This window comes from Bombyx mandarina, chromosome A1 (genome assembly GCF_030267445.1).
Source record: "Bombyx mandarina strain Sakado chromosome A1, ASM3026744v2".
NCBI lineage: Eukaryota > Metazoa > Arthropoda > Insecta > Lepidoptera > Bombycidae > Bombyx > Bombyx mandarina.
Window position 1 is genome coordinate 19,485,702 of NC_143234.1, and position 24,145 is coordinate 19,509,846.

The 24,145-nt window shown below is 36.6% G+C and overlaps 1 protein-coding gene and 1 non-coding gene across 2 annotated transcripts in view; both read left to right on the forward strand.

Annotated features, from left to right (window-relative positions):
* The window catches only part of UBL3 (ubiquitin like 3), a 155,420-nt gene that overhangs the window by 121,840 nt on the left and 9,435 nt on the right, over positions 1-24,145 (forward strand). The window contains exon 2 of the mRNA XM_089739311.1: positions 20,336-20,444. Within this exon, the coding sequence (XP_089595437.1) occupies positions 20,336-20,444 (109 nt within the window). The remainder of the gene's footprint in view (positions 1-20,335; positions 20,445-24,145) is intronic.
* TRNAR-ACG (transfer RNA arginine (anticodon ACG)) lies at positions 17,413-17,485 on the forward strand. Its single transcript has one exon. It is a non-coding gene; the product is annotated as a tRNA-Arg (tRNA).

The window sequence follows — 24,145 nt, forward strand, 5'->3', positions numbered from 1 at the left end:
AAATCGGTACCTGTCTGTGAGATTCGAACACCGGCACATCGCTTCATAGGAATGCACAGAGCGTCTTATCTTACAGGCCAAGATGAAGTCAAACTTGATTATTAAAACGATTTTTCCATTACACGTGCACACTTTTGTACCGAACCTTAAAAGCTATGAAGCTCTGAGACAAATGACCGTCATTATCGTAATAAACATGCAAAAAACGTTCCTGTTTTAATTAAGAGCAGATAAATTGTGGTAAAGGTAGGACCGGAGTGAATGGCTTTCGGCTAATTTAGGTTCTAAGCGGGTACTGTGGCGACGTTTTTGTTACATTTGAAAAAAATACATATTTTGTTTAAAATGGTAATTCAGAAGTAAGTGCATTTTTTCCGGGATAAAGAATTGCTCAAGTCACTCTATGGGCCATAATCAACCAGTCGATATTGTGACAACATCAGCCTCAATTGGAGTCTTAGTAATCGTTCACTGTGTTCATTAAATCGGTTGAACAGTGAAAACCAACCCATTACAGGAATAACGCAACATGACAACAGTGGATACTTAGTCGTCACTTGTATGTATTTGAGAGGAATAATTGAGACTTCAATTCAAGACAACCAGAAGAACAGAGAGAAGAACTTTGTTACAATATTATCGAGCCTTAGAGAGAAACTAAAAAAGACGTGAACAAGACCGAGAGAGAGACGTTTAATTAAAATTTCAGCGGCGTTGTTATCGAATAACGACGAAAGTGGGTCGCCGCAAAGTTTCAATATCGATTTTTATAATAAAACCGAGCTTAATTTTAGTTCGGATCGCGAACGAGGAAGCGTACATTGAATCGAGTGAACATGTCTCAAACGCGTCACATTATATTAGCGTAATATTATTATTAGTGACTAGCGGCCTGCTTCGGCTTCGCTCGGGGCTTTATCAAAAATCTATAATATATAAAAATGAATTGCTGTTCGTTAGTCTCGCTAAAACTCGAGAACGGCTGGACCGATTTGGCTTATTTTGGTCTTGAATTATTCGTGGAAATCCAGAGAAGGTTTAAAAGGTGAATAAATATGAAAATTCTTGGAATTATATAAAAAACAAACAATTTTGTTTTTCAGTCGATGTGTCCCCCGTCAGACGGATTCCTTTTGTTTTTTTTTTAAGTTTATTTTATACAAAAGTTTAGGTCTTTTGTTTATCGGTTGAGGCACTACGAAGTCTGCCGGGGCAGCTAGTATCAAAATAAAAAAATATAATACACACGCATTAACCCTTATATTTGCGTCAGGTTTATAAAATAGGAAAATTATAAAGGTAGTTTGAATAATTATTATAATTTTAATGAACTTTTATTTTCATTTAAATAGCATTTGTTTTTATCTATTTCTTTATCATTTTTATATTATTATTTTTCTAATTTTCGTAACATTATTGGAGTTTTAGTAAGGATCCCTAATTAAAAAAAAAAGTATTATAGCTTATGTCACTCGGGGATAGTGTAGCTTCCAAACAGTGAAAGAATTTTTCAAATCGGTTCAATAGTTTCGGAGCCTATTCAATACAAATAAACAAACAAATCTTTCCTCTATATAATATTAGTATAGATTGACTAATGAACCTACGGTTTTAAGGGCGGAAGACATTAATGTGTTAATGCGGCCACCGATCTTTAGACATGGGTTTTATTGACACCAGAAACAGTTTGGATCGTGCCATGATAACCTATCTATCACCTGTTATATCCCATATGCGTTGAAGACAACAAAAAAGTGACTTCTTGGCTATTCATATTCATAACACAAGATTGGATGTAATGCCCCGCAGCCTCACAATATTAATTGGCTGGTCGTTTCTACCAAGGAACTATCAAGGAGGCTATTTTTATTATTTATATTGTTTTCGAAAAATGTCACCAGTGTGCGTTGATTCTCGCGTTAGCTGAGTTGCGAGTCGGCACATTTATTACCTCCTATCGTTCTGTCTATATCTGCACTGATCGGTACAAATTATTTTTATGTAACATATCAGAACGAAACGAATTAAACCAATTAACTGCTATCTCTCACACGAAAGCATCGTGTTCTTCATGACATTATTTAATTTCTCAAGTTAATGTTCATCTAGGCATTGTTGGTGCGATGATTCTAATTATTGCAAACGATAGGGAAGCTTTCTGCATACCGGATTTCATTTTGTTACGTTACTTAAACGTAACAGAAGAACGGTTTGAGAATGAAGTCTACAGATTTTGTTAGCGTACAACATTGAAATTACTTGGATAACGGCATTAAGCTATTATATCCATACTTTATTATTTTATTTGATTGATTATTATGATAATAATTGTGAAAGTGTGTATATTTGTGGGTGTGTGTGTTTGACCTTCTTATACGTAGAAATGAAGCAAGAGATTCACATAATTTGTTTAAGTGATTGTTGACTATATGAGAGAGAGAGAGAGAGAGGAATGAGTGTTGAGATGACGGCTGATAGAAACTACACTGATATTTTTCCTTGACTACATGGTAGAATCCGCGGGGAACAGCTTGTTATGAAAAAAGAAAAATAGGATAATCTCGCTTTCTTTCGTCGCCCGCGTATATACGTAACGTAATTATGTTAGGAATTGGCCACTGAGTTTCTCGCTGGATCTTCACGGTGAGTTGCGATTCCGATCACTGCTCTTGCTAGGGTTAATGACAGCAAATTCTTTCAGGTTGAGCCCGTGAGCTCACCCACCGGTCCGAGCATATCTAGAATAGTCCCTTAGGCTACCAGCGAATAGGTAGGAGAAAAACTTACATGCATCCTATTTATTAGAAAAATTAGCTTTTGCCCGCGACTCCGTCCGCGTGGAATAGTTACTTTGGCATAACGCTAAATTTTACCCCCCACTTGATTTACGTAGAAAGTGAAAATATTTTGAAACATTATTTATTGGTGCTCCACTTGTATCGGTCTCATGATGTTATATAGCCTATAGCCTTCCTCAATAAATGGACTATCTAACACTGAAAGAATTTTTAAAATCGGACCAGTAGTTGCTGGGATTAGCGCGTTCAAACAAACTCTTCAGCTTTATAATATTAGTATAGATAACCACCATCATTTCAATTGATCTGTATTGTCGTTCTAAACGATTTAAAATTTGTTTTTTTTTTTAGAATTTGTATAGCGCATTCAAGTTTTCTCAAAACAGTGAAAGTTTCACACGACTTTAGAGCATGTTGCCAACGTATCGTGATCCCCTGCAAGTCTAGACGTGTCGATCGATAGATATGGACAAACAGTATGATTACGTCACCCGACTTTCACTTGCCGAGTAAATTGTTTCGGGGAAAGTCGTTAAGTAGAATAAATCGCTCCTGCCTGTTAGACCTTCAGCAGTAAAGAGAATTTATTGAGGTGCTTATGCATAAGAAAAACCTTGCTAAATATGTACTAAATTTGCTTGTTTATGTAGTGTGTGTTGGCATGGTCTTTACCATTAGGCCGGCATCATCAATGCTCTGCGGCTAATATTCATTAGCCGCTTTATTAACATAATTTATGACGCCGGCGATTGATGGTCATCATTGGGCATGCAACGGAATAGCGTTTCTAAGTGAGGTCGTCAGCGCAAAAGTGGCCTAACCCACATTTGTTTTATATTCAAGCTTTATATGTATGTAGATTGAAATTTATTTAAAATATAATAAATTTTGACGCAAAACCGGCCTATCCATAGTTTCACCCACAGGTAAGAGATGGTTTGTAAACATTATTTTTGTGGGTTTGTCTTTTTTGCCGACTCAAATTCAAATTCATGAAAATTCAAACCTAATTGCCTCCATACTAACTATGGTAAGCTTAGGCCACTTTTGCGTTGACGGCCTCAAATATTATGTTGTATGATACGGTTGTTCGCGTTGCCAAGAAATGAGTCTTATTGCGGATTAGTATGGTAATACCAGATGGATAGGTCTGCGTCTTATAAAATTTGGGGAAACGACAAAGTGAAGATCTTCTAGCGAGCGGGTGTGATTTCTCGATAGACCGACGGCCCGAATGTTTTTGTTCGGAAGTTGTATTTACATACAGGCATCTGTTAAATATGTGGTGTTATATGATAGTTCTTCTTTTTTTTCTCCACCTTATCCCACTAGGTGGGGTCGGCACAGCTAATTTTGCTCTTCCATTCTCTTCTATCAGCCGTCATCTCAACACTCACGCCTGTGTGTTGAGAGAATATATGATAGTTGCTGCCTCAAATATATTACAAAAATGCACTAATTCCGAGAACTAAAAAATGTAATCAACTAAAGACAATTTATTGAAGGGAAAAAAATATAGTATATGCAGTTTCTTCATAAGAATCTGGTTTTCTAGGCTGTTTGTGGATTTGTATTGTTCAAAATAATGTTATAAGAATTTCTTGGGTCTTTGTTCAATGTCGTGTCAAAACTGCATAGAATTTGAATACATTATTATCATATTGTTTCTCGTAAATTCGAATACAGTAAACGTTTGATAAAACCATACCTACTTACACACTTATATGATACGCACGTGCCTGTACGATAAGTAACGAACGCATGCCAACATCCACTCTAGGCACATCTACTATTGCTTATATTGTAATAATACTAGCAAACCTGCTTTGTTGGCTCTTGATCTTTGATTTGACATTGATCCAATCGCTACCAAAACAGGATCAACTCGATAAGCAACCCTCCTTTTGCCTTTTTATTTTTCTTTTATTTTATTTATGTAAATGTATTAATGTGGTTCTGTGTGAAAGGCAATAAATGATTTTATTATTAATATTATTATTATTAAATTATAAAGGTTTAAAGGGTCGGTTGATACGAACATAGTGTCTTATTATAATAATACGTGTCCGGGCAGTTTCGTTTCATATGCATTCTCACGACAATGCCGCGACAGATTGTAATAAGTGGTATAAAAATGTGAAGTATGACGATCACATTAGATGAAAGATTTGAAGCTTCCATCGTTCATAAGGTAGATAGAACCCGAAAACGTCGTAACTTGCATTTTGAGCTAAATCACTTTTTATCATACTATATTACACTGTTACACGCTGGGGTTCGGGATAAATAACATATCTACCGAAGTATAAATTAAAACTGTATTAACACTTAGAACACTTAAACATCTCTGCAACGCTTTTATAGTCGATACGACATCCCTATCGAGAACATTCTGGGCAAGTGTATTGATTTCGATGTGTGTTTCCGCTATTTGACAATAGATGACGTTGTACTTCTCGACCTTTTTTTTTTTTTATTGCTTTCGATAGGCAGACGAGCTTACGGCTCATCTGATGGGAAATGATAACCGTCGCCCATAGACATCCAAACTACATCAGTGACTCAGATGCGCTGTCTATCCTGGCCTGGATGGGCAGCCTTATGTATGTTACACCGGCTATCCTGTCCTTCAGACCGGAACACAGTATTACTGTTTTGCGGCAGAAATAGACAGGACGGTGGTACCAACCCGGGCGGGCTTCTACACAGTACCCTACCACCAGTAAAGCCACCAGCTTTCTCGGCGTTACTAGTTCCTTTGATATTCGTTTCGCCTATTCCCCGATAGATGGCGTTAATTTTATCGGCGTAACAATACATGTGGCTCTGGTGTGAAGTTAGTTTTTCATGTTACGATAATTCCGCTTTAATCCGTCGATATATAATTGCATATCAAATCGAAATTTTATTCCGAAATCAAATTACGTTAAATGATAACAATCAACACAGGAGTATAAATAAAGTATAATGACCGAGGCAGATTTGTGGCGAGCGGCGAAAGGTCGCGAATATAATCAAAAGCTAATGTCGACCTAATCTCAATGTACTTAAGCATGTAAATTAAACGTTTGTACATTGAAGACAGTTTTGATTCGTTGTCAGGGTAACATGAAGGTCGATTCACGATGGGTCAGTTTTTGGGCGTTTTTTCAACAATCCACGACGTTCAAAACACAATCTGAAAGGTTTTCTTTGTACCTTAGTAACTGTCACTATCATTTCATCACATTTCAAGATTCAATTTAGTATGTATTATAATTTGTCGAAAACTCTGTACGTGCCTGTGACATTATACGAATTTTTTAATCTTAGTTCAAAAATTCGTGAGTACTTTTCTCTGACTGAAGTTTACCTAAGTTCGTCTTATTTTTAGGTAATGGTCAAAAAAAAAAAATCACTTTTATTTATTTCAGCACTAATACTTTGTGAATACAGTCAAACCTGGATAAGCGAGAGTTCAAGGGAGCACAATCTCATTCTCGCTTATAGAGGTTTCTCACTAACCCGAGTTTCTCGCTAATGCTCCCTCTGAATTTCGATTCGCGATTTTCCGCATTCAAATGCATTCACTATTTTAAAGCCTTCGTCAAACAGAACGCGTAATTAGCGCGCGTTAGAGCCCTAAATTCACGCCGCGCTAAGACGCCGAGATGTGTTGTACTACTATGGTAACATACCCTCAAACAGAGCCCCAGCGCTATAAGTACGCAGCGCTCTGTCGCGGCGTTAGGACGCTTTGACGTCAGGCGTTGTAATTTTTTACAAATTTTATTTTAGCGTCCGAGTGAATGTGTATTAAAATACTAGATAATGCCCGAAAAAATAATATAAATAGTTAGAAAATACCCATGCTTATACAATGCCACATCTGAATCACTCGATTTCTTAATACTTTTAAATTTTCACACTGTTATCGAAAGGCACTATAATTTGGCGAATGCGTTGCGTCAAGGAGCGTTAGGCTCATCTAGTCAATTGGTGTGGACACGAAAGAGCGCGACGTTAAGTACGCGGCGCTAAGTACGCGTTCTGTTTGACGAAGGCTTTAGTTTATGACTTTAATGACAGTACTTTAATTTTCCGTTTTTACATGATGCAGAACAGAACTTTCCTTCCCAATTGATTAACGATAAACTGAGTAAGTCCGACAAACAGGACGGTACACAGGCACACGTGTCCATTCGAAAATAAAGCGATAAAAGAATACGATAAAATAACAACGTTATTTAGTTCCACGAAATAGAATAAGTTCAATATTCACGAGAAAACAATACAAAAACAATGATAGGAAGTTCCACGAAAGTTAAAAATGAGTCATAAAATAGTAGATGTTAAATTTGTAATTTGTTTTGTCATTTGTTCCTCCTAAATAATATAAATAAATAAATAAATCTCGGCTGTCGCTTATAGAGGTATAGATAGGTAGCAGTCTCACTTACGGAGATCCATGAGGAAAAAACGACTCTCTCTTACAGAGGTTTCTGTTTCTCGCTAATAGAGATTTTGGGAGCTTAAAATGACGGGTCCTTGCTATTACTCTCACTTATAGAGTTTTCTTACTTATCCAGTTCTCACTTACCCAGGTTTGACTGTACATAGCTATTAAACAAACAAATACAATTGATTGTGAAACAGAGAAATGGAATTGTCTTTTTTATTCTATTTTATATTATATTTATTATATTAATTACGTCAAAATGCTTCAGATAAGTGTAACAAAAAGTTATGTAAATTTGAAACACGCTTTCCGAAAAAAGTAATGTTTCATGTTATTTAATTTTTTGGTAACCCTAATAGTTTATCGAGGTATTAAAATAGTATTCGCGGCGCCCGTATGTATTTGTAATACACAAGTACCTGCGGCAGTTAGGGTCACGTGAACCCGCCAGGTGGTTGCTATTGTGACGTCATTTGTGAAATGAGCGTCGCTAAATTAGAATCCGTTTCACCTTACCGTTCCTTTACGTCACTGTGTATCGATTGTTTCAAATGAAGGTTGAACCTGAATTGTGAACGTGTATTCGCCCGTTTATGTTTAGGTTAAGGTTTTAGGGGTAAGGCTTATGTGTATTGATGTACTATTGTTACACGCGTTTAAATATGTTTTTAGTCCGGTGCAGGAATGGTTATGATGTTGTGACTATTTCCTATAAAAAGCTTAATTCTTCGATCTAAATCGTTAACATAACGTAAACATATCGAGCGGTGAAAGGCGATTTGGTTTAAGAGACATTTTTGCAACTTTACAGAAGAGCCATTTAAAGTTTAAAATTTTGAAAAAAAAATCATCCGAAAAAAACTTCAGATATTTAATTGAAGTTCAATTAAAACTATTTCTATATATAAAAATGAATTGCTGTTCGTTAGTCTTGCTAAAACTCGAGAACGGCTGGACGGATTTGGCTAATTTTGGTCTTGAATTACTTGTGGAAGTCCAGAGAAGTTTTAAAAGGTAGAGAAATATGAAAAAGCTCGGAATTAAATAAAAATAACAATTTTGTTTTTCCTTTGATTGATTGAGAAGTTTGATTGAGGCACTACGAAGTCTGCCGGGTCAGCTAGTACCAAATAAAACGCACCATTAAATACATAGATAAATGTCGTGTACTAAGCGAAATATCGCTGAAACGAAATACCCTTCTTTCTACCCCTCGATATGTGTGATTTATTGAAAATGAGTGAACGCCCTAGAGAAAAATGCTTTAAAATTCAAATGTGTACAATATATAGATGAAAAATGACTCCGATCTTTCGCTATAAGATAGGATACGTTGTAACACCATACATCTTATATTTGATATGAAATAAAATGGCCCATGCAGTACCCCAGAGTGTGATACAGATAAAGGAAAGTGGAAATATGCCTCGGGCAATAATTGCTTGATTTACGATCGCGAGAAGCCAAAAGAAACCGGGTCAATAGTCATTCGCCGCGCCCTGATTTATTGCTGATGCCACCGGGGTAGTAGTGGGTCGATGGACCGGCCAATTTTGGTCATTTGCCCTGTATATCAAAATAATATGACTTTTACGACTGACAGCCAAAAAGGTTATATAAAAAGCATCAAACTTTTTAGGTTTTGTGTGGGCATGTACCTATTGGGCATACTCATTACATTATAGGGTCAATAGTTTACTGGTGTTGAGCTGTGGAGACAGCTAGGATACGATGCAGTTATACGAACCGGTTTTAAGGTTAAGAATTAAAAAGACAATCGAAACATGATCCTTATGTCAAAGATTGCAGGATTTACTTTGAATCCAACGGCAACCATTCAACATGGGCCATAAGATAGCCAACCAAAACTAAAAAAGGATAGAAATCTTCGTAATGAAATGTAATACGTTTTTAAATGTGTGTATAACTTAAATCTAATGTTGTTGCTGTGAGATCTGTCTTTTAGTATCTCGTGAAGTTATGATGGGGTTTAAAAGAGATTTTCTGTCATACAAAAGGACCTTCACTTTATAAGTCGGCGGAGGTAAAAATTGACTTTGTTATTATTTTTTTATTTTTTTTATTGCCATTTGTTGGCAGACGAGCATACGGCCCACCTGATGGTGAGTGGTTACCGTCGCCCATGGACTTCAGCAATGCCAGGGGCAGAGCCAAGCCGCCATTAAACAATAAAATGTGCTCCACACGTTATTAAAACCATGTTACTGTTCTTAGTTCATGTATAATAAGAACTATACATGAAACTCGCAAGTATATACATTCTTTATCGTGTATTTCTCCGTGCAAACATCTTCAATGTTGTTCTAAATTCTAGTAAATATTTATCGTCATAACATTGTGTTCATATCTTATTACGTGTAGTGCGACGATTTTACATATAAAGATTTTTATTGACTAGAAAAGTTGTTTTCAAAGTAGGCTAATAATACGTTTGTATGCAAAACTGCAATTTGTAATGCTTTCGCTTTATTTTATTACAGTAACCGCGGTAAGTAATTTGCGGTGTAGATTGTTTGATTCACGGCTTCCCTTAAGAAAGTTGAATTTCACTTCGCTCTCTTCGTTCGGTGGGATCTAAGCTTAGATTCAACTAAAAAAAAAAGAAACTAAAAAAAGCATACAGTTGATTTTTTTTATTGCTCGTGTAGGCAGACGTGTATACGGGCCACCTGATAGTGAGTGGTTACCGTTGCCCATGGACTTCAGCAATGCCAGGGGCAGAGCCAAACCGCTGCCTTTTTTTTTATTGCCTAAATGGGTGGACGAGCTCACAGCCCACCTGATGTTAAGTGGTTACTGGAGCCCATAGACATCCACAACGTAAATGCGCCACCCACCTTGAGATATAAGTTCTAAGGTCTCAAGTTTAGTTACAACGGCTGCCCCACCCTTCAAACCGAAACGCATTACGGCTTCACGGCAGAAATAGGCAGGGTGGTGGTAGCCACCCGCGCGGACTCACAAAAGGTCCTACCACCAGTAATTACGCAAATTATAATTTTGCGGGTATGATCGGATCCACCTGTGTGTGTATGACAAATAGAGGTCATAAACATCTCAACCTACCACCACCACCCATCTTGATTCATTAGGTTGAAGTTTCCATTGCGTTGTATAGCCGTTGTATCATTTTTCAAACTGGAACACTTGACTTCTTCGCAGCAGAAATAGACTAATTTGTGGTAGTGCTATCTAAGTCTCTAAAACTAACTAAAACCTGATTTTTTTAAAGGAGAGCGCTTTTGTGTTATTTATCGGCTCGGGTCGGTACCAACTGTAGCGAAATTACAAGATTAAATAAAATTATATTGTCTGTAAAACGTTTCCTCGTATCTTTTCTCATTTCAACCTCGCAAATTACTTTCTCGTATCGTCCTGTGAAATTTCCTTGAACAAAAACCTCGGGTCCTCCGGAGAGCCCTCTGATTTTCTCCGCCAAACCCGAGTATCTGTTTGTGAAGTCTCCTCAACCGTTGTTCTATTTAATTGACCGAGAAATCGAACTACGGCTAGGTAGGTAGGTGTGTGTGCCTTTAGGGTAAATGAATGAAATTTCATCAATGTCACGTTTTTTTCGTAATTTCAAATACAAGGATATTATTATGAATTAATAAATAACTAGAGGCCCCGCAGTAGTCGAAATTCGACTATAATTAATTGGAATTGTAAGTTTGTACACTAATATGAGTGTAATTTATACTTCTATAATCACAAATTTCGCCAAGACTACACTATAAAAAATACACTACACTATAAACAATATTTAATCTATTCTCAATTTGACAACAGACGCCAAGAACAAAAGTTTGACAATAAATAGTATGCATGCGTGTGTGCGTCAAATACATGGTATGTAGTGTTTGTAATGTTTTCTTTATTGATCTAATGTATCTTTTATGCATTATTTAAAAAAAATATTAGCATTGTGCACTTCTTCTCTATATTCTCTATAAGTGTGTAAAATTTCATACTCCTCCGTCCGCGCAATTTTCGTAAAAAGGGATAGAAAGTTTTTGCTTCACGTATTAATATATAAATATTCGTAGCAAAAAAACTGGTATGACGCATTACGACGTACGTTATGGAAACTTGAATATTTTGGATATGTTAAAAATGTATGACGTACTAGTGAAACTAGATCGCACTCCGCTGTGATTATTGCTAATCGCTAGATGTTGTGAAAATATTTGGGCGGCAGAGTGTCATATGTTTGTGATACTACAACAAAAAAAATAACTGCATCAAGTATAATATATTAACTTTCATCATATTCGGACACGTGGAGAACGAACGTACATACAAACACATTTTTTTTATTTATATAGATAAATGAAGATTTTAGTTAAGAAATAAAATTACCAACTAAGAAAATCGTAAAGGACAACGAACACATTAATTGGACATGTTGGTTGCAAAAGAAACGACGCTTGTGTTAACAAATTTGTTTCACGAAATAAACGTTGCCAAATAAATAAATACGGATGATGTACAGCTTTTACGAGGCATGCAAACGATTCCCTAGAAACAAAGGTATAGAACTGGGTACTGGCATCACGCCAACCGCCAGCCCGTGCGCATGTTTCATTCGCCGTTGTCGCGTACGTGTGTCAAATAAACTGATGCATTATTTCAAACAAACACCAAATTCAAACAAACTGGCTACGGTAGGCAGCGGCTTGGCTCTGCCCCTGGCATTGCTAAAGTCAATGGGCGACGGTAACCACTCACCATCAGATGGGCCATCTGCCTACAAGGGCAATAAAAAAAAATGTCGAGTGACATAGGAACATTGGATTCACAGTGAATTGAATAGGTAACGTTATTTCACTAACCAACCTAAAACCGAAACGGCCAATAGAGACTGTACCAGGTTTCAACCAAATACAAGCGAGCAGAGTAATTATTCAGATGTTAGTAAGAGATCTCTTGGTAACAAACACGTCATTGCGGATCCTCCAGATCCATTACGGTGCTTTTAGGCACCACAAGCACTGTAACCCACAGATATAGCCCACTGAGTTTCTCGCCGGATCTTCTCAGTGGGTCGCGTTTCCGATCCGGTGGTAAATTTTACGAAGCACTGCTCTTGCTAGGGTCAGTGCTAGCAACACTCCCGGTTAGAGCCCGGAGAGCTCACCCACACGTCAAAGAGAAGCTGAAATAGCCTATCAAGGTATCTGGGTAGGGAGAAAAAAAATTGGTAACAATTTTCATTAGTTTTTGTGATCACTAGATGGGCGGACTTTCAATAGGCAGCTAAATTTCTCGGTATAAGTTCCAAGTTATTCAAGTCGATTCTGAAGTAGACGAAATAATTTAGGGAACAAAAACCAATTTCAAAATTTTTAAGTGAATTTTAATAGATTTTATAACTTGAAGAGAAATTTGCTAACTTACTTTATTAGTTAATTTAGGAAAGTAACAAGCTAAGGTATGTGTTGTACGTCTGCAAATAATATTTGTTATTTATGACATTTATGACATTATTTTGTTATTTATAAACCAAATTGCATGCAGCAGAGATGAGAATGTTGCGATGGATGTGTGGAGTAACGAGAATGGATAGAATACGGAATTAATATGTTAGAGGAAGTCTGAAAGTGGCACCTGTGACAAAGAAGTTCAGAAGTGCGCGTTTGGGATGGTATGGACATGTGATGAGACGAAATGAAAATGAGGTTGGTAAGAGAGTGTTAACTATGAATGTGGAAGGATATAGAGGAAGAGGTAGGCCTAAGAAGAAATGGATGGATTGCGTGAAAGACGATCTGTGTAAGAGGAGAGTGAGCGAAGAAATGGTATATGATACGAGGGGTGTGAAAGGAGAAAACATGTTGCGCCGACCCCAGGTGACTGGGAGAAGTGCAGGTGAATGACGATGGTGATGATGAAACCAAATGCTGTATAGTATTGTATAATTGTAATTTTGGCCTACAATAAGTGCTTCGTTAAATATCTTATCAGTCTTACCGAAATCGTGCAAAGGTATCGCTTCTTGTAAGAATAGTTTTTAAATTCATTTAGTGATTCACTTGAATTTGTGTTGTTTTAGCAGAGTGAAGAACAAGTTGAAACATTAATTTCAAATCAGGTTTGGTATGAAAACCTGTTTCGTGCTCTACACATCCGTGATGTCAGATGGCAGAGACGTACATTCTGAGTGATTGTCGAGCGATCACGTAACAACGATCGTATTTCAAACGTCAAAATGTCGTGTTGCTAGCTGCAGCTTGTGAAATTTAATTGGACGTTCCCAACCATAAGTCTTATGTGAATGTGTTGTAAGATTCCTACGTAAGTATCGTTGGTTAAAAAATATGTTTTATTTCATTATGTCAATAGGCCATTTGATCCCATCTCCAGAAAAGAAGACTCAATGGAGAGACTGGTAATCCAAGTCCAAGTGATAACGCGGCTGATCACCAACACGCTGGACTGACCTAATAAAGAAGGCAACTGAGTCCACTATGGTCGAATGTATTCGAACCACCTCGAACCGCCAGACCTGGAAGCACATTGCCTTCGGGAGCATGGGGGACATTACGGGTGTTTCTGCATATACATCGTCAGCGCAACCACGACCACTCTGACAAGAGGGTCCGACTGAGAAGAAGTAGTCAACAAGCCAAGGAGCTGTCAAAATTGTTAGACTTTTATGATTAGGTCTGTCTGATATTTGAAAATGTTATTTAATACAGTTTGCCACGAAATCGTAAGTCGGGGCAAATGGATAGCAACTTGTCAAAGACCAAATACTAAACAGGGCCCCATTTCTCACACTAGGATGGCGATTGAAGAGGAGGATAAATATTATGGTTATTACGATAATGATACCCAATATATAAAGCGGTAGAATACTGAATACATTAACGATCCGGTCCCATAAATAATAATATAATACGAACCCGTTTATAGCAAATTTGATATTCGATATTGTAAATAGAGGTTTATTATTTGTTCTATAATATTCTAATCCTTATGGATAGAATAAGTACAGGTTGAAACCGGATCTTTTATTATTAAAAAAAACTTAAATATGTCGTCAGTTAATGTCTGTAGCATGTAGATAGTTGTATGGCTATGTATGTACGGGTATTTTTGTTTGGGTGTAATGAATAATAAATGAAATATAAATAATAATTGTAATTTTTTATATAACTTAAAATGGATATGGATGTTAGGTTCTTTAATTTTTAGGTTCTTTAAAACATTAAAGAACCTAACATCCAATGACAGCGGAAGAAAAATAGAAGAAAGATAGATAGAATAAAAGAGAAATAGAAGAAAATAAGGTTAACATAGGAAAATATATTTTACTTCGTCAGAAAGGTTGCTTGGTACATTAAAAATGTGTTTCATGGATCCTTCGTAATTTTAAACTGAACCCGCTAAATTCTATCAAATTTATATTAATAATTAGAATAATACAAAAAAAAGCAACAAACAATAAATAATTTGGCTGTCGCTTTGTGAATGTAGCGCTATGAAAGTGTCGGATATTGTTCGGATGGCGGGAAAATGAATGATGGCGACCGCGAGTCGACCGCGCGTGCTCTTGGCGAGGTTCACGATTCTCTCTCCGGATATTTTATAATGTAACTTCGTAATTTGCATTGTTTGAATACTTAAATTAGATGATCGCGGCATTTTGGTTTTTGTGATTCGCAGACATAATTAAAAGTACTGTTGTACTGGTTAAATTTCGCGTTTAGTATTTTTACAGATTTTTTTTTAATATACCTAGAAAGCTATTTTGTCAACCTACTGAGTTTCTCGCCGGATCTTCTCAGTGGGTCGCGATTCCAATTCTGGTTGTAGATTCAGCGAAGCACTGCTCTTGCTAGGGATAGTGTCAGCAATCCTCTCAAGTTGAGCCTGTGAGCTTACCTACCAGTCCGCCCGAAGTTGGAATAGCCTCTTAGGTTACCAAAGATCAAGTAGGAAAAAAAAAGCTATATGGTTTAAGCGACATTTCGCTAAATATGCGACATTTATCCTTGTAATTAAATCTCCGTTTTATTTGGTACTAGTAGTCCCGCAGTAGTCGAAATTCGACTATAATTAATCGAAATACTTATAGTTTGAACATTATCATTACTTCTATAATCACAGATTTCGCCAAGACTATACTATAGAAAAATATTAATAAAGACAAACAATATTTAATTTATTCTCAATTTGACCACAGACGTCAAGAACAAAAGTTTGACAATAAATAGTATGCATGCGTGGTGCGTCAAATACATGGTAGTGTGTGTAATGTTTTCTTTATTGATATAATGTATCTTTTATGCATTATCTTAAAAAAATATTAGCATTGTGCACTTCTTCTCTATATTTCTCTATAAGTGTTGAAAATTTCATACTCCTCCGTCCGCGCAATTTTCGTAAAAAGGGATACAAAGTTTTTGCTTCACGTATTAATATATAGATTAGTATCAACAACTCGATGTTTTTAATTGAACTTCAATTGATTTTACCCCATTCAAATAGCTGAAGAAGTTTTTTTTTTGTTATGATGATATTTTTTCTAAATTTTAAACATTACATAGCTCTCCTGTAAATTTGTTAAAAATGTCGCTTAAACCAAATAGTATTTAACTCTCGATATAATCTTTCATATAGAAAAATAAACGGTATTTTTAGCACGTTATTAAAATGCCTTTGATAATAAAATGAAAATAGTAAATGCTATGTTAAACCGTAAAAGAAATTTTAAATAGATTATAATGTTTCTATCCTCAAAACTCAGTAATTTAATTCAGTTACTGTTATGTAACTGCTGAGATTTTGGATGGCTGATAGTCTGTGAGACACACGACCTGCATACAATCGCTATATTGGCACATATTGTCATAGTCATGATTGTATCGGTACATGTGACATCCTATCTTCCAAATTGGAAACGCGATACGGCAGAAGGAGATTAAAGTATAATCGAAAGTGTAGGTACATCTGATGAGAAAATATTAATGTCATCAAGCTTGAGCCAAGTATGGAGCTTAACGGCGAGTAACAGTGCTTTTGAATGGCCACCTCAAAAGAAAGTAATCCCTTGAGCCCATAGAAACCAATATGCTAGAAATAGAACCGATTACTTACTTACATTGAAAAGCGTTATCTATACGAATATACAAATCTACAATGGTTTTTACGGATGTTCCGTTATAATTACTGAACCGTGCATCCGATTGACTTGAAACTTAGTATCCATGCAGAAAATACATGTACTTAATGGATGGGTTAATATTTACATGAATGTTGGACTCCGTACACCAGTTTCGGGGGCGTTAATGATGAGAATCTTTGTGGGGGTGATAAATAATAATGTTAATTTTAAATGCCCAGCAAAACGGGCGGGTACAGCTAGTCTACATATTTCTAAGCACATGTTTGTATGTTTATTTCTCATAACAATAATAATAGGCCAAGTTGTTTTTAAAGTACTATTTGTCTCCTATTTAATCAAAAAATATTTGCTTAATTATGTTCGAAGTTATTAATGATACTGATGAACACCAAGATTTAACAATAATAATATAAGTATTGCGGATCCAAGGGCGATAGCGACCGCTGTTAATTTAGATGAATCGCATGTTCGCTACTATAAGAGGTGATAAAATAAATGCCGTTATGTTTATGTAAATATATTTTATATCTAATAACGTTTCCTACACCCTATTTCTTAATTTGGTTAAGGCGAGAAGGAGGTTCTCAGTCCGACGATTCCGTATTATTTACGCGTGCTACCTCAGATTTTTTTAATAGATGAACCCGATTTTGTTGATTTTTTATTACTTGAAATCTGGAATTATCTAACTTGTAGTATTAGTTATCGTTAATAATGTATATTAAATTGACTACGACTGTAGGAAGTTGATAGCGGTGAAATGATTTTAAGGGCTGATTTTTGTTACTATAACTTCAGAGCACTATACGCAAGTATGTTCATGACCATTCAGGTGGAAGAGAGGAAAGCGGAGCAATTGTATTACCGACCTAAAATTTTTAAATACAAAACATGTTTGATAAAAATGCCAACGACCACTATATTGATGATATCTTCATGTTTATTGGTTGAAGTTTGTTTTCTTTGATGTTGTATCACGTTACTCATAAAACGAACAGTAGTCTATTTTCAGACCACAAACTTAAGGCCCTGTGGCGCAACGGATAACGCGTCTGACTACGGATCAGAAGATTCCAGGTTCGAATCCTGGCAGGGTCGCAGATTTTTTCTTTATTTTTTTAATTTACTACCGAAGTAAAAACTTTTCTCCTGACATAAAAAAAAGGCTCAAGCTATCAAACTCAATTAGATAATTAAGGTTACATACATCACACGCGTTAGAATCTCTACCGCGACAGATTAAAATACATATTAATGCGTTGCTCCTACGAGTAAATAAGCTTAGAACCGCGGCTTTGTAATGCTAATGAGACAACCGTAATGGTTCACCCCTAACTGGAAAGGTCACAGGACCAGATTGGAACTAAGAAGAATATAACGTATTTACAAATTTTATTCTCGTTGATATAAGGTCGGCCACTACACGTGAAGCGGTTTAAGACGAGGGTTCGAGAACTGTTTCTCAGAGAGTTAGCAGAGTCATCTAATTGATAATATTTATTTATATATATTTTTATATTTATATATATTTTTATATGTAGATATTTATGTATATGTATTTATTTAAGTACGAGTATTTGTATCTATAAATATTATGTATGTTATATATTTATGTTTAAGTAATATCCCTATCACACTACACCTATCAAGGTTCATCTCTGCACCCCCTTAAGGTAAGATGTCAGAGAATGCCTATAAAGCTATAAATAAATAAACAAATATTACCCCTCATTTTCGTTGCCTTCTAAACTTAACCTATTGTTGGTACTTGCTGCGTAGCCACCGATGCAATGTAGATCCAAGCTACTTACTGCTGAGGGCTTTTTTGGATGGATCAGCTCATGGTCAGCCTTGTGTGAATTCGTGGATGGAGCCCGCAGGCATGACTACGTGAATGTCGCCACCGACCCTGTGACATTAGGTCGCAGTCACAATTGTATTGTAGGGTTGCCGTCTCAGTATCCAAAAGGAAACGCATGTATGCTTCGCGCCAGAAATGTTACCACTATTAAATGATAAAAATTATATTCTACTCAAAGATTCTGCTGTGAATGAAGTCGTCGTGGCCTAAAGGATAAGACGTCCGGTGCATTCGTGTTGAGCGATGCACGGGTGTTCGAATCTCAGACGGGTACCACTTTTTCTAATGAAATACATACTCAACAAATGTTCACGATTGACTTCCACGGTTAAGGAATAACATCATGTAGTAAAAATCGAACCCGCATTATTATAATTTGCGTAATTACTGGTGGTAGGACCTCTTGTGAGTCCGCGCGGGTAGGGAAAATCAGATTTCCTTCCGATTTTTTTTATTTTTTTTTATTGCTTAGATGGGTGGACGAGCTCACAGCCCACCTGGTGTTAAGTGGTTACTGGAGCCCATAGACATCCACAACGTAAATGCGCCACCCACCTTGAGATACAAGTTCTAAGGTCTCATGTATAGTTACAACGGCTGCCCCACCCTTCAAACCGAAACGCATTACTGCTTCACGGCAGAAATAGGCAGGGGATTTATGTCAATAACCTGCCGCTAAGCAAGCATTCACGGCCTCCGGACATGGCAGCTGTCATTGCAATACAGTGAAGAAGGCTGGTTTTAATGTGTCATGCACATCGACGTGCAACACCCGGTCAAGCTGTTTGGTATGATCGACGGTAACTACGTCAGCAGGTGAACTTCATTAGGTCTACTTTTGTGACATTAAAATTACAAACACAAGAAATAAATTTAAAATTAACCGTTTTAATTAATTGTATTGTAAAAACTGTGATACGTCCGATATTTGTATTTGAAGAGTAATATGCATAATTAGTAGTAGAGATATAAATAAGGGTATACGAATATGGGATTGTCAATACAGTCTTTACCATAAGGGCACACGGGGCCCGTGCTCAGGGCCCCCATTCTCAGGGGGCCCTGAAAGACCGACAATTTCTCTCACACGTTTATTCACAAAACATTTTTGTCGGGCACATTACACTTTTTTCACAAATCAGTAATCGGAAGCATATACTATGCCTATAATAGAAGATTTTGCTCAACAGACATCCCGAAAGAAACCGTTATCGAAATCGTAACCAAAAAACCAGCAGCATTCTAATATCATTAATGACATATTATATCATACTGTATTTGATTACCTATAATAAATGGTCATACTCAGTAAAAAAATGTTATTATAATTCGCTTTTTTACTTTCCAAAAGGGCCTCAAATTTTTGTGTGCCCAAGGGCCCCATCCTAGTTTAAGACGTCCCTGGGGATTGTGGGTTCGATAGCCTAGACCTCTTTCATATTGCCTCTGCATTTTCCATCCGTTGCAGTTAAATCACCTTATTTTCTAATCGACCCCTTGCTTCACGTGATGGGAAACGAATTCTTCCTTCTTTTATCTGGTTATATCTGTCGCGCGTTAATGGCGCTAGCGTCACGAACCGAAAATTGAATTTTTTTTTCATTTCACTATCACCTCGCCATCGGATTTAAAACCTATTTCATTATGATTTTTTTTTGTTCTAATATAAGAATGGGGCAGCCGTTGTAACTTATACTGAGACCTAAGAACTTATATCTCAAGGTGGGTGGCGCATTTACGTTGTAGATGTCTATGGGTTCCGGTAACCACTTAACACCAGGTGTGCTGTGAGCTCGTCCACCCATCTAAGCAATAAAAAAAAAAAAATTAAAAAAGTGTCTATGTTCCGAATGTTTCCGAATTCTATGGGTTCCGGTAACCACTTAACACCAGGTGTGCTGTGAGCACGTCCACCCATCTAAGCAATAAAAAAAAAATAAGTAAAAAGTGTCTATGTTCCGAATGTTTCCGAATTGCAATGCGTGTAGATATAGACATCGGAGAACTGAAAATACATGGACTGTTGTTCGTTCTCACGTCTCCATCAAACATGTACATTATATCTGATGTATTTTCTATTGTTCCAGATTAACCTACGACTGATCCTGGTTTCCGGAAAGACGAAAGAGTTCGTCTTCAGTCCCGTCGACTCGGCCGGCGACATCGCATTGCACGTCTACGATAATTGGCCCGAAGGTTAGTTAATAACATTGTCGCTTAGTCTTGGACTGAACAAGAATAAAATTTTATTAATACGCTTTTTTATTAGCTTCAGACGTATGAATGTTAGTATGTAACGGAATCTTTGAACATGATTTTGACCCCCTTCAAAACGTCGGATTAACTCGAAATTTGGTATACTTATTAAGGATCGATGACAATTCAATACTAAAAAAAAAAATTGAAAAAATTGAAATTCAACTAAAAAATTTAAAATAAATAATAGTTTAAAAAAACTAACAAAATACGATTTTATAAAATCATTTTTTCTTACACTTTTTTTAAATTGAAATTTATTAAAATTTATTTTCCATTTTTTAGTTGGATTTTCTATAAAAGCGCATTTTGTTAGTTCTTTTAAACTATTATTAATTTCGTTACGAGTATGTTTTTATGTTTGTATGAAGAGTTTCTCTTTTTTACTCCTCAAGAATAAGGGTCGTTGTTTGAAGTCACATAATAATCGTTACTTTCTTAAAAAGTAGATCACTAATGCTTATTACTATTCCTTCAATGTTTAAGCTTTACTACCCAGGCTTTCACTCTGTTCAAAGAGCTAGCATTTTGCGTATACATCTCCACATTTTAAAGTCAAAATGACATTGTCATTTTCCATTTGGTCTTCTGGATGTAATATAATATTTATAATTCCTCAGACAATCAACTAAAACATTAAGTCAAAATAGTAATAGGAACGCGGTGTAAGCTCACTGAGTTTCTCGCTGGATTTTCTCAGTCGTGATTTCGATCCGGTGGTAGATTCTGCGAAGCACTGTTCTTGCTAGGGCTAGTGTTAGCAAATTCTCTCAGGTTGAGCGGTTGAACCGGTGCATCCGTATCTAGCGATGCAACGGTGTTCGAATCCCGCAGGCGGGTACCAATTTTTTAAATGAAATACGTACTTGACAAATGTTTACGATTGACTTCCACGGTGAAGGAATAACGCCGTGTAGTTAAAATCAAACCCGCAAAATTATAATTTGCGTAATTACTGGTGGTAAGACCTCTTGTGAGTCCGCACGGGTAGGTACCACCACCCTCCCTGTTTCTGCTGTGAAGCAGTAGTGCGTTTCGGTTTGATGGGTGGGGCATTTGCGTTGCAGATGTCTACGGGCTCCAGGAACCACTTAACACCAGGTGGGCTGTGAGCTCGTCCACCCATCTAAGCAATAACAAAAAAAAATTGTTATACTAGACGAGAATCACGGCTTCACCCACTCTAAATCAATAATGTAATTCAGAATAAATTATAAATGTTTCATTTTCACGGGATAAAGAGTTGCTTGTGTCGCTCTTTGTCTCATAAAGAACCAATTATTTGGTTTAATTGTTAGTTACGTAAACTCATGAATCAGCAAACACACTATCATATATTTTTTACTGGTGGGTAGGGCGTCTTATGAGCTCGTAATGGTAGGTACCGGCAGATAGGTGCCCCAGAGCAGTAATGCTTTCCAGTTTGAAGGGTAGGGCAACTGTGGTACTATAGAATTAAGACTTGGAACGTATGAGTCAAGGTGGGTGACGGCATTAACGTTGTTGATGTATAACCACTTAACACCGAGTGGACCATGAGCTCGTTCACTCATCTAAGCAATATAGCCGGTGTCATTTATCATGAAAGTATTGTATTCTTGTTCCAGGATTGAAGTGATCTTTATGGGAAAATTCAATATATAGTGCTGAGCCGAGTCATTTCTGTGTCTAAGAAACAAACTTTCACATTTGTAATATTTGTATAGATTAGTATCGCGGCTAATAGGTTTTAATTTATCTGTGAATTAGCAGGTGAAAACACACCTGTGTTCTCATTAGCATTTTAAAACTTAAAAGTGGACTTAGGTGTGCACCATAAAAAGAATTAACTTAATCTACTAGATAAGTAAGTATCTAGGTTGATTTCTAACCGATTTCAAAGAAAGAGGTTCTATTGTGGATTTTATATGTTTTAAGTATGTTCAGATGATATCTTCGTCATTTGCGGATAAATTTTGAAGATTGTCTTTTCTTTTTTGAAAGGAGATTGGTAATTCCATTGTTGACTTTATATTAATGTATTTCAATCTTGAAGTAATTTTAATTTTTTTTTTCTTCGACTATGATACATAAAAAATTTGAATAATAAAATGCTTTCTAGATCCTAGTCAAAAAACTGCGTTGACTTGAGGCAAACGTTTACAGTTAAACAATCCAAGAAAAGTTCTGGCTAAGTTTTTGTACCGAATTAATTTCGTTGTAATATTAAATCTAAAGAAGCGAATAAAGAATATAACGTGTCTAATAAAACGTATATTGTATTACGATAATATTGAAGCTCAGGATTTTCTAGATTTTTCCCGACGAGCGGAATAAAATATATCGGCATTCAAAGCGTTCCATAACACAAAGGAAGTCCCAAGTGCGAACGAGAATCTAGCCTCTCAAAGGCTCTCTGAACTTTAAGCGTAATTCTAGATAAAGAAGACGACATGGTTTTCCTTTTTAATTCAGAAAAACATCAAAAATTTCGTTTCGGTTTTTGTTTTTAACAAAAACAATTTGTAGGAGTGAGCACTGACCAAAATAAATGTAGCGAACGTTTAACTGATAACTGCTGATTGAATACAAAAACTCACAACTACAACCACACCTCACTCACACCACAATTACAGAAAACAACTCATTGTTGGAACAACATCGCAAAACAAAAAACTCATCGAATATTATTAATATTTAAATTAAAGAACACAAAAAAAATTAAAACTGTTCGAAAACTGTGTTGTTCAAGAAACTCATCTGAAATGGCCTCATTAAATTATTATTAAAGTTACGAAGCAACATCCGAGACAGGCCCTTTAGAGTGACGAAAGCAAGGTAAACAGGCGAACGAAACTTCTCCGTTGCCCGCACAATTTCCATACTAATGAATGTGGGTGGGTTTAATAATTGGTAATGTCAACACGTTCTCGTGCTAGAACTATTGGAGTCGGATAAGACGAACTGAAGTTTCAAGTTTTGGGTATTGTACCCATACCCTTTAACGAAGACACACGCAGGATCATCTATGTTTGCAAGTTACCGAACTTGAAAACAAGTGAGGTAACGATGACTTGTCTATTGCAACAAGTTTGGGGAACAGGATAATGGAGTTGGACTGTTCTGCTGTTGATGAATCGGAAATTTCTAGTGTACGTGCACTAAATGTTAAGGCGTACGATATGCTCGTATCGTGTGATGCGACTGTAACAGGTTCTGAATCCGTCTAGCTAGTGCATATTTTGTGGTCATACCTATGGTAGTAACCACGAGGGGTTATGCTAGCTTCATAAAACGTGTAGGCGAACTCACGGGGCTCAGCTTGGCGAATTTGTTAACACCAGCCCTAGCAAGGACAGTGCTTCGTAGAATCTACCACTGGATCGAAATCGCGACTCACTGGGAAAATCCGGCAGAAACTCAGTGAGCTTACACCGCGTTCCTATCACTATTTGGACTTAACGTTTTAACTGTCTGAGGAATTATGGATATTATATTACAATCCAGAAGACCAAATGGAAAATGACAGTGTGATCTTGACTTTAAAATATGAAGACGTATCAGAAAAATGCGAGCTCTTTGGACAGAGCGGAGGCTTGTGTAGTAAAGCTAAAACATTGAAGGAATACTGATAAGCATTAGTGATCTACTTTTTAAGAATG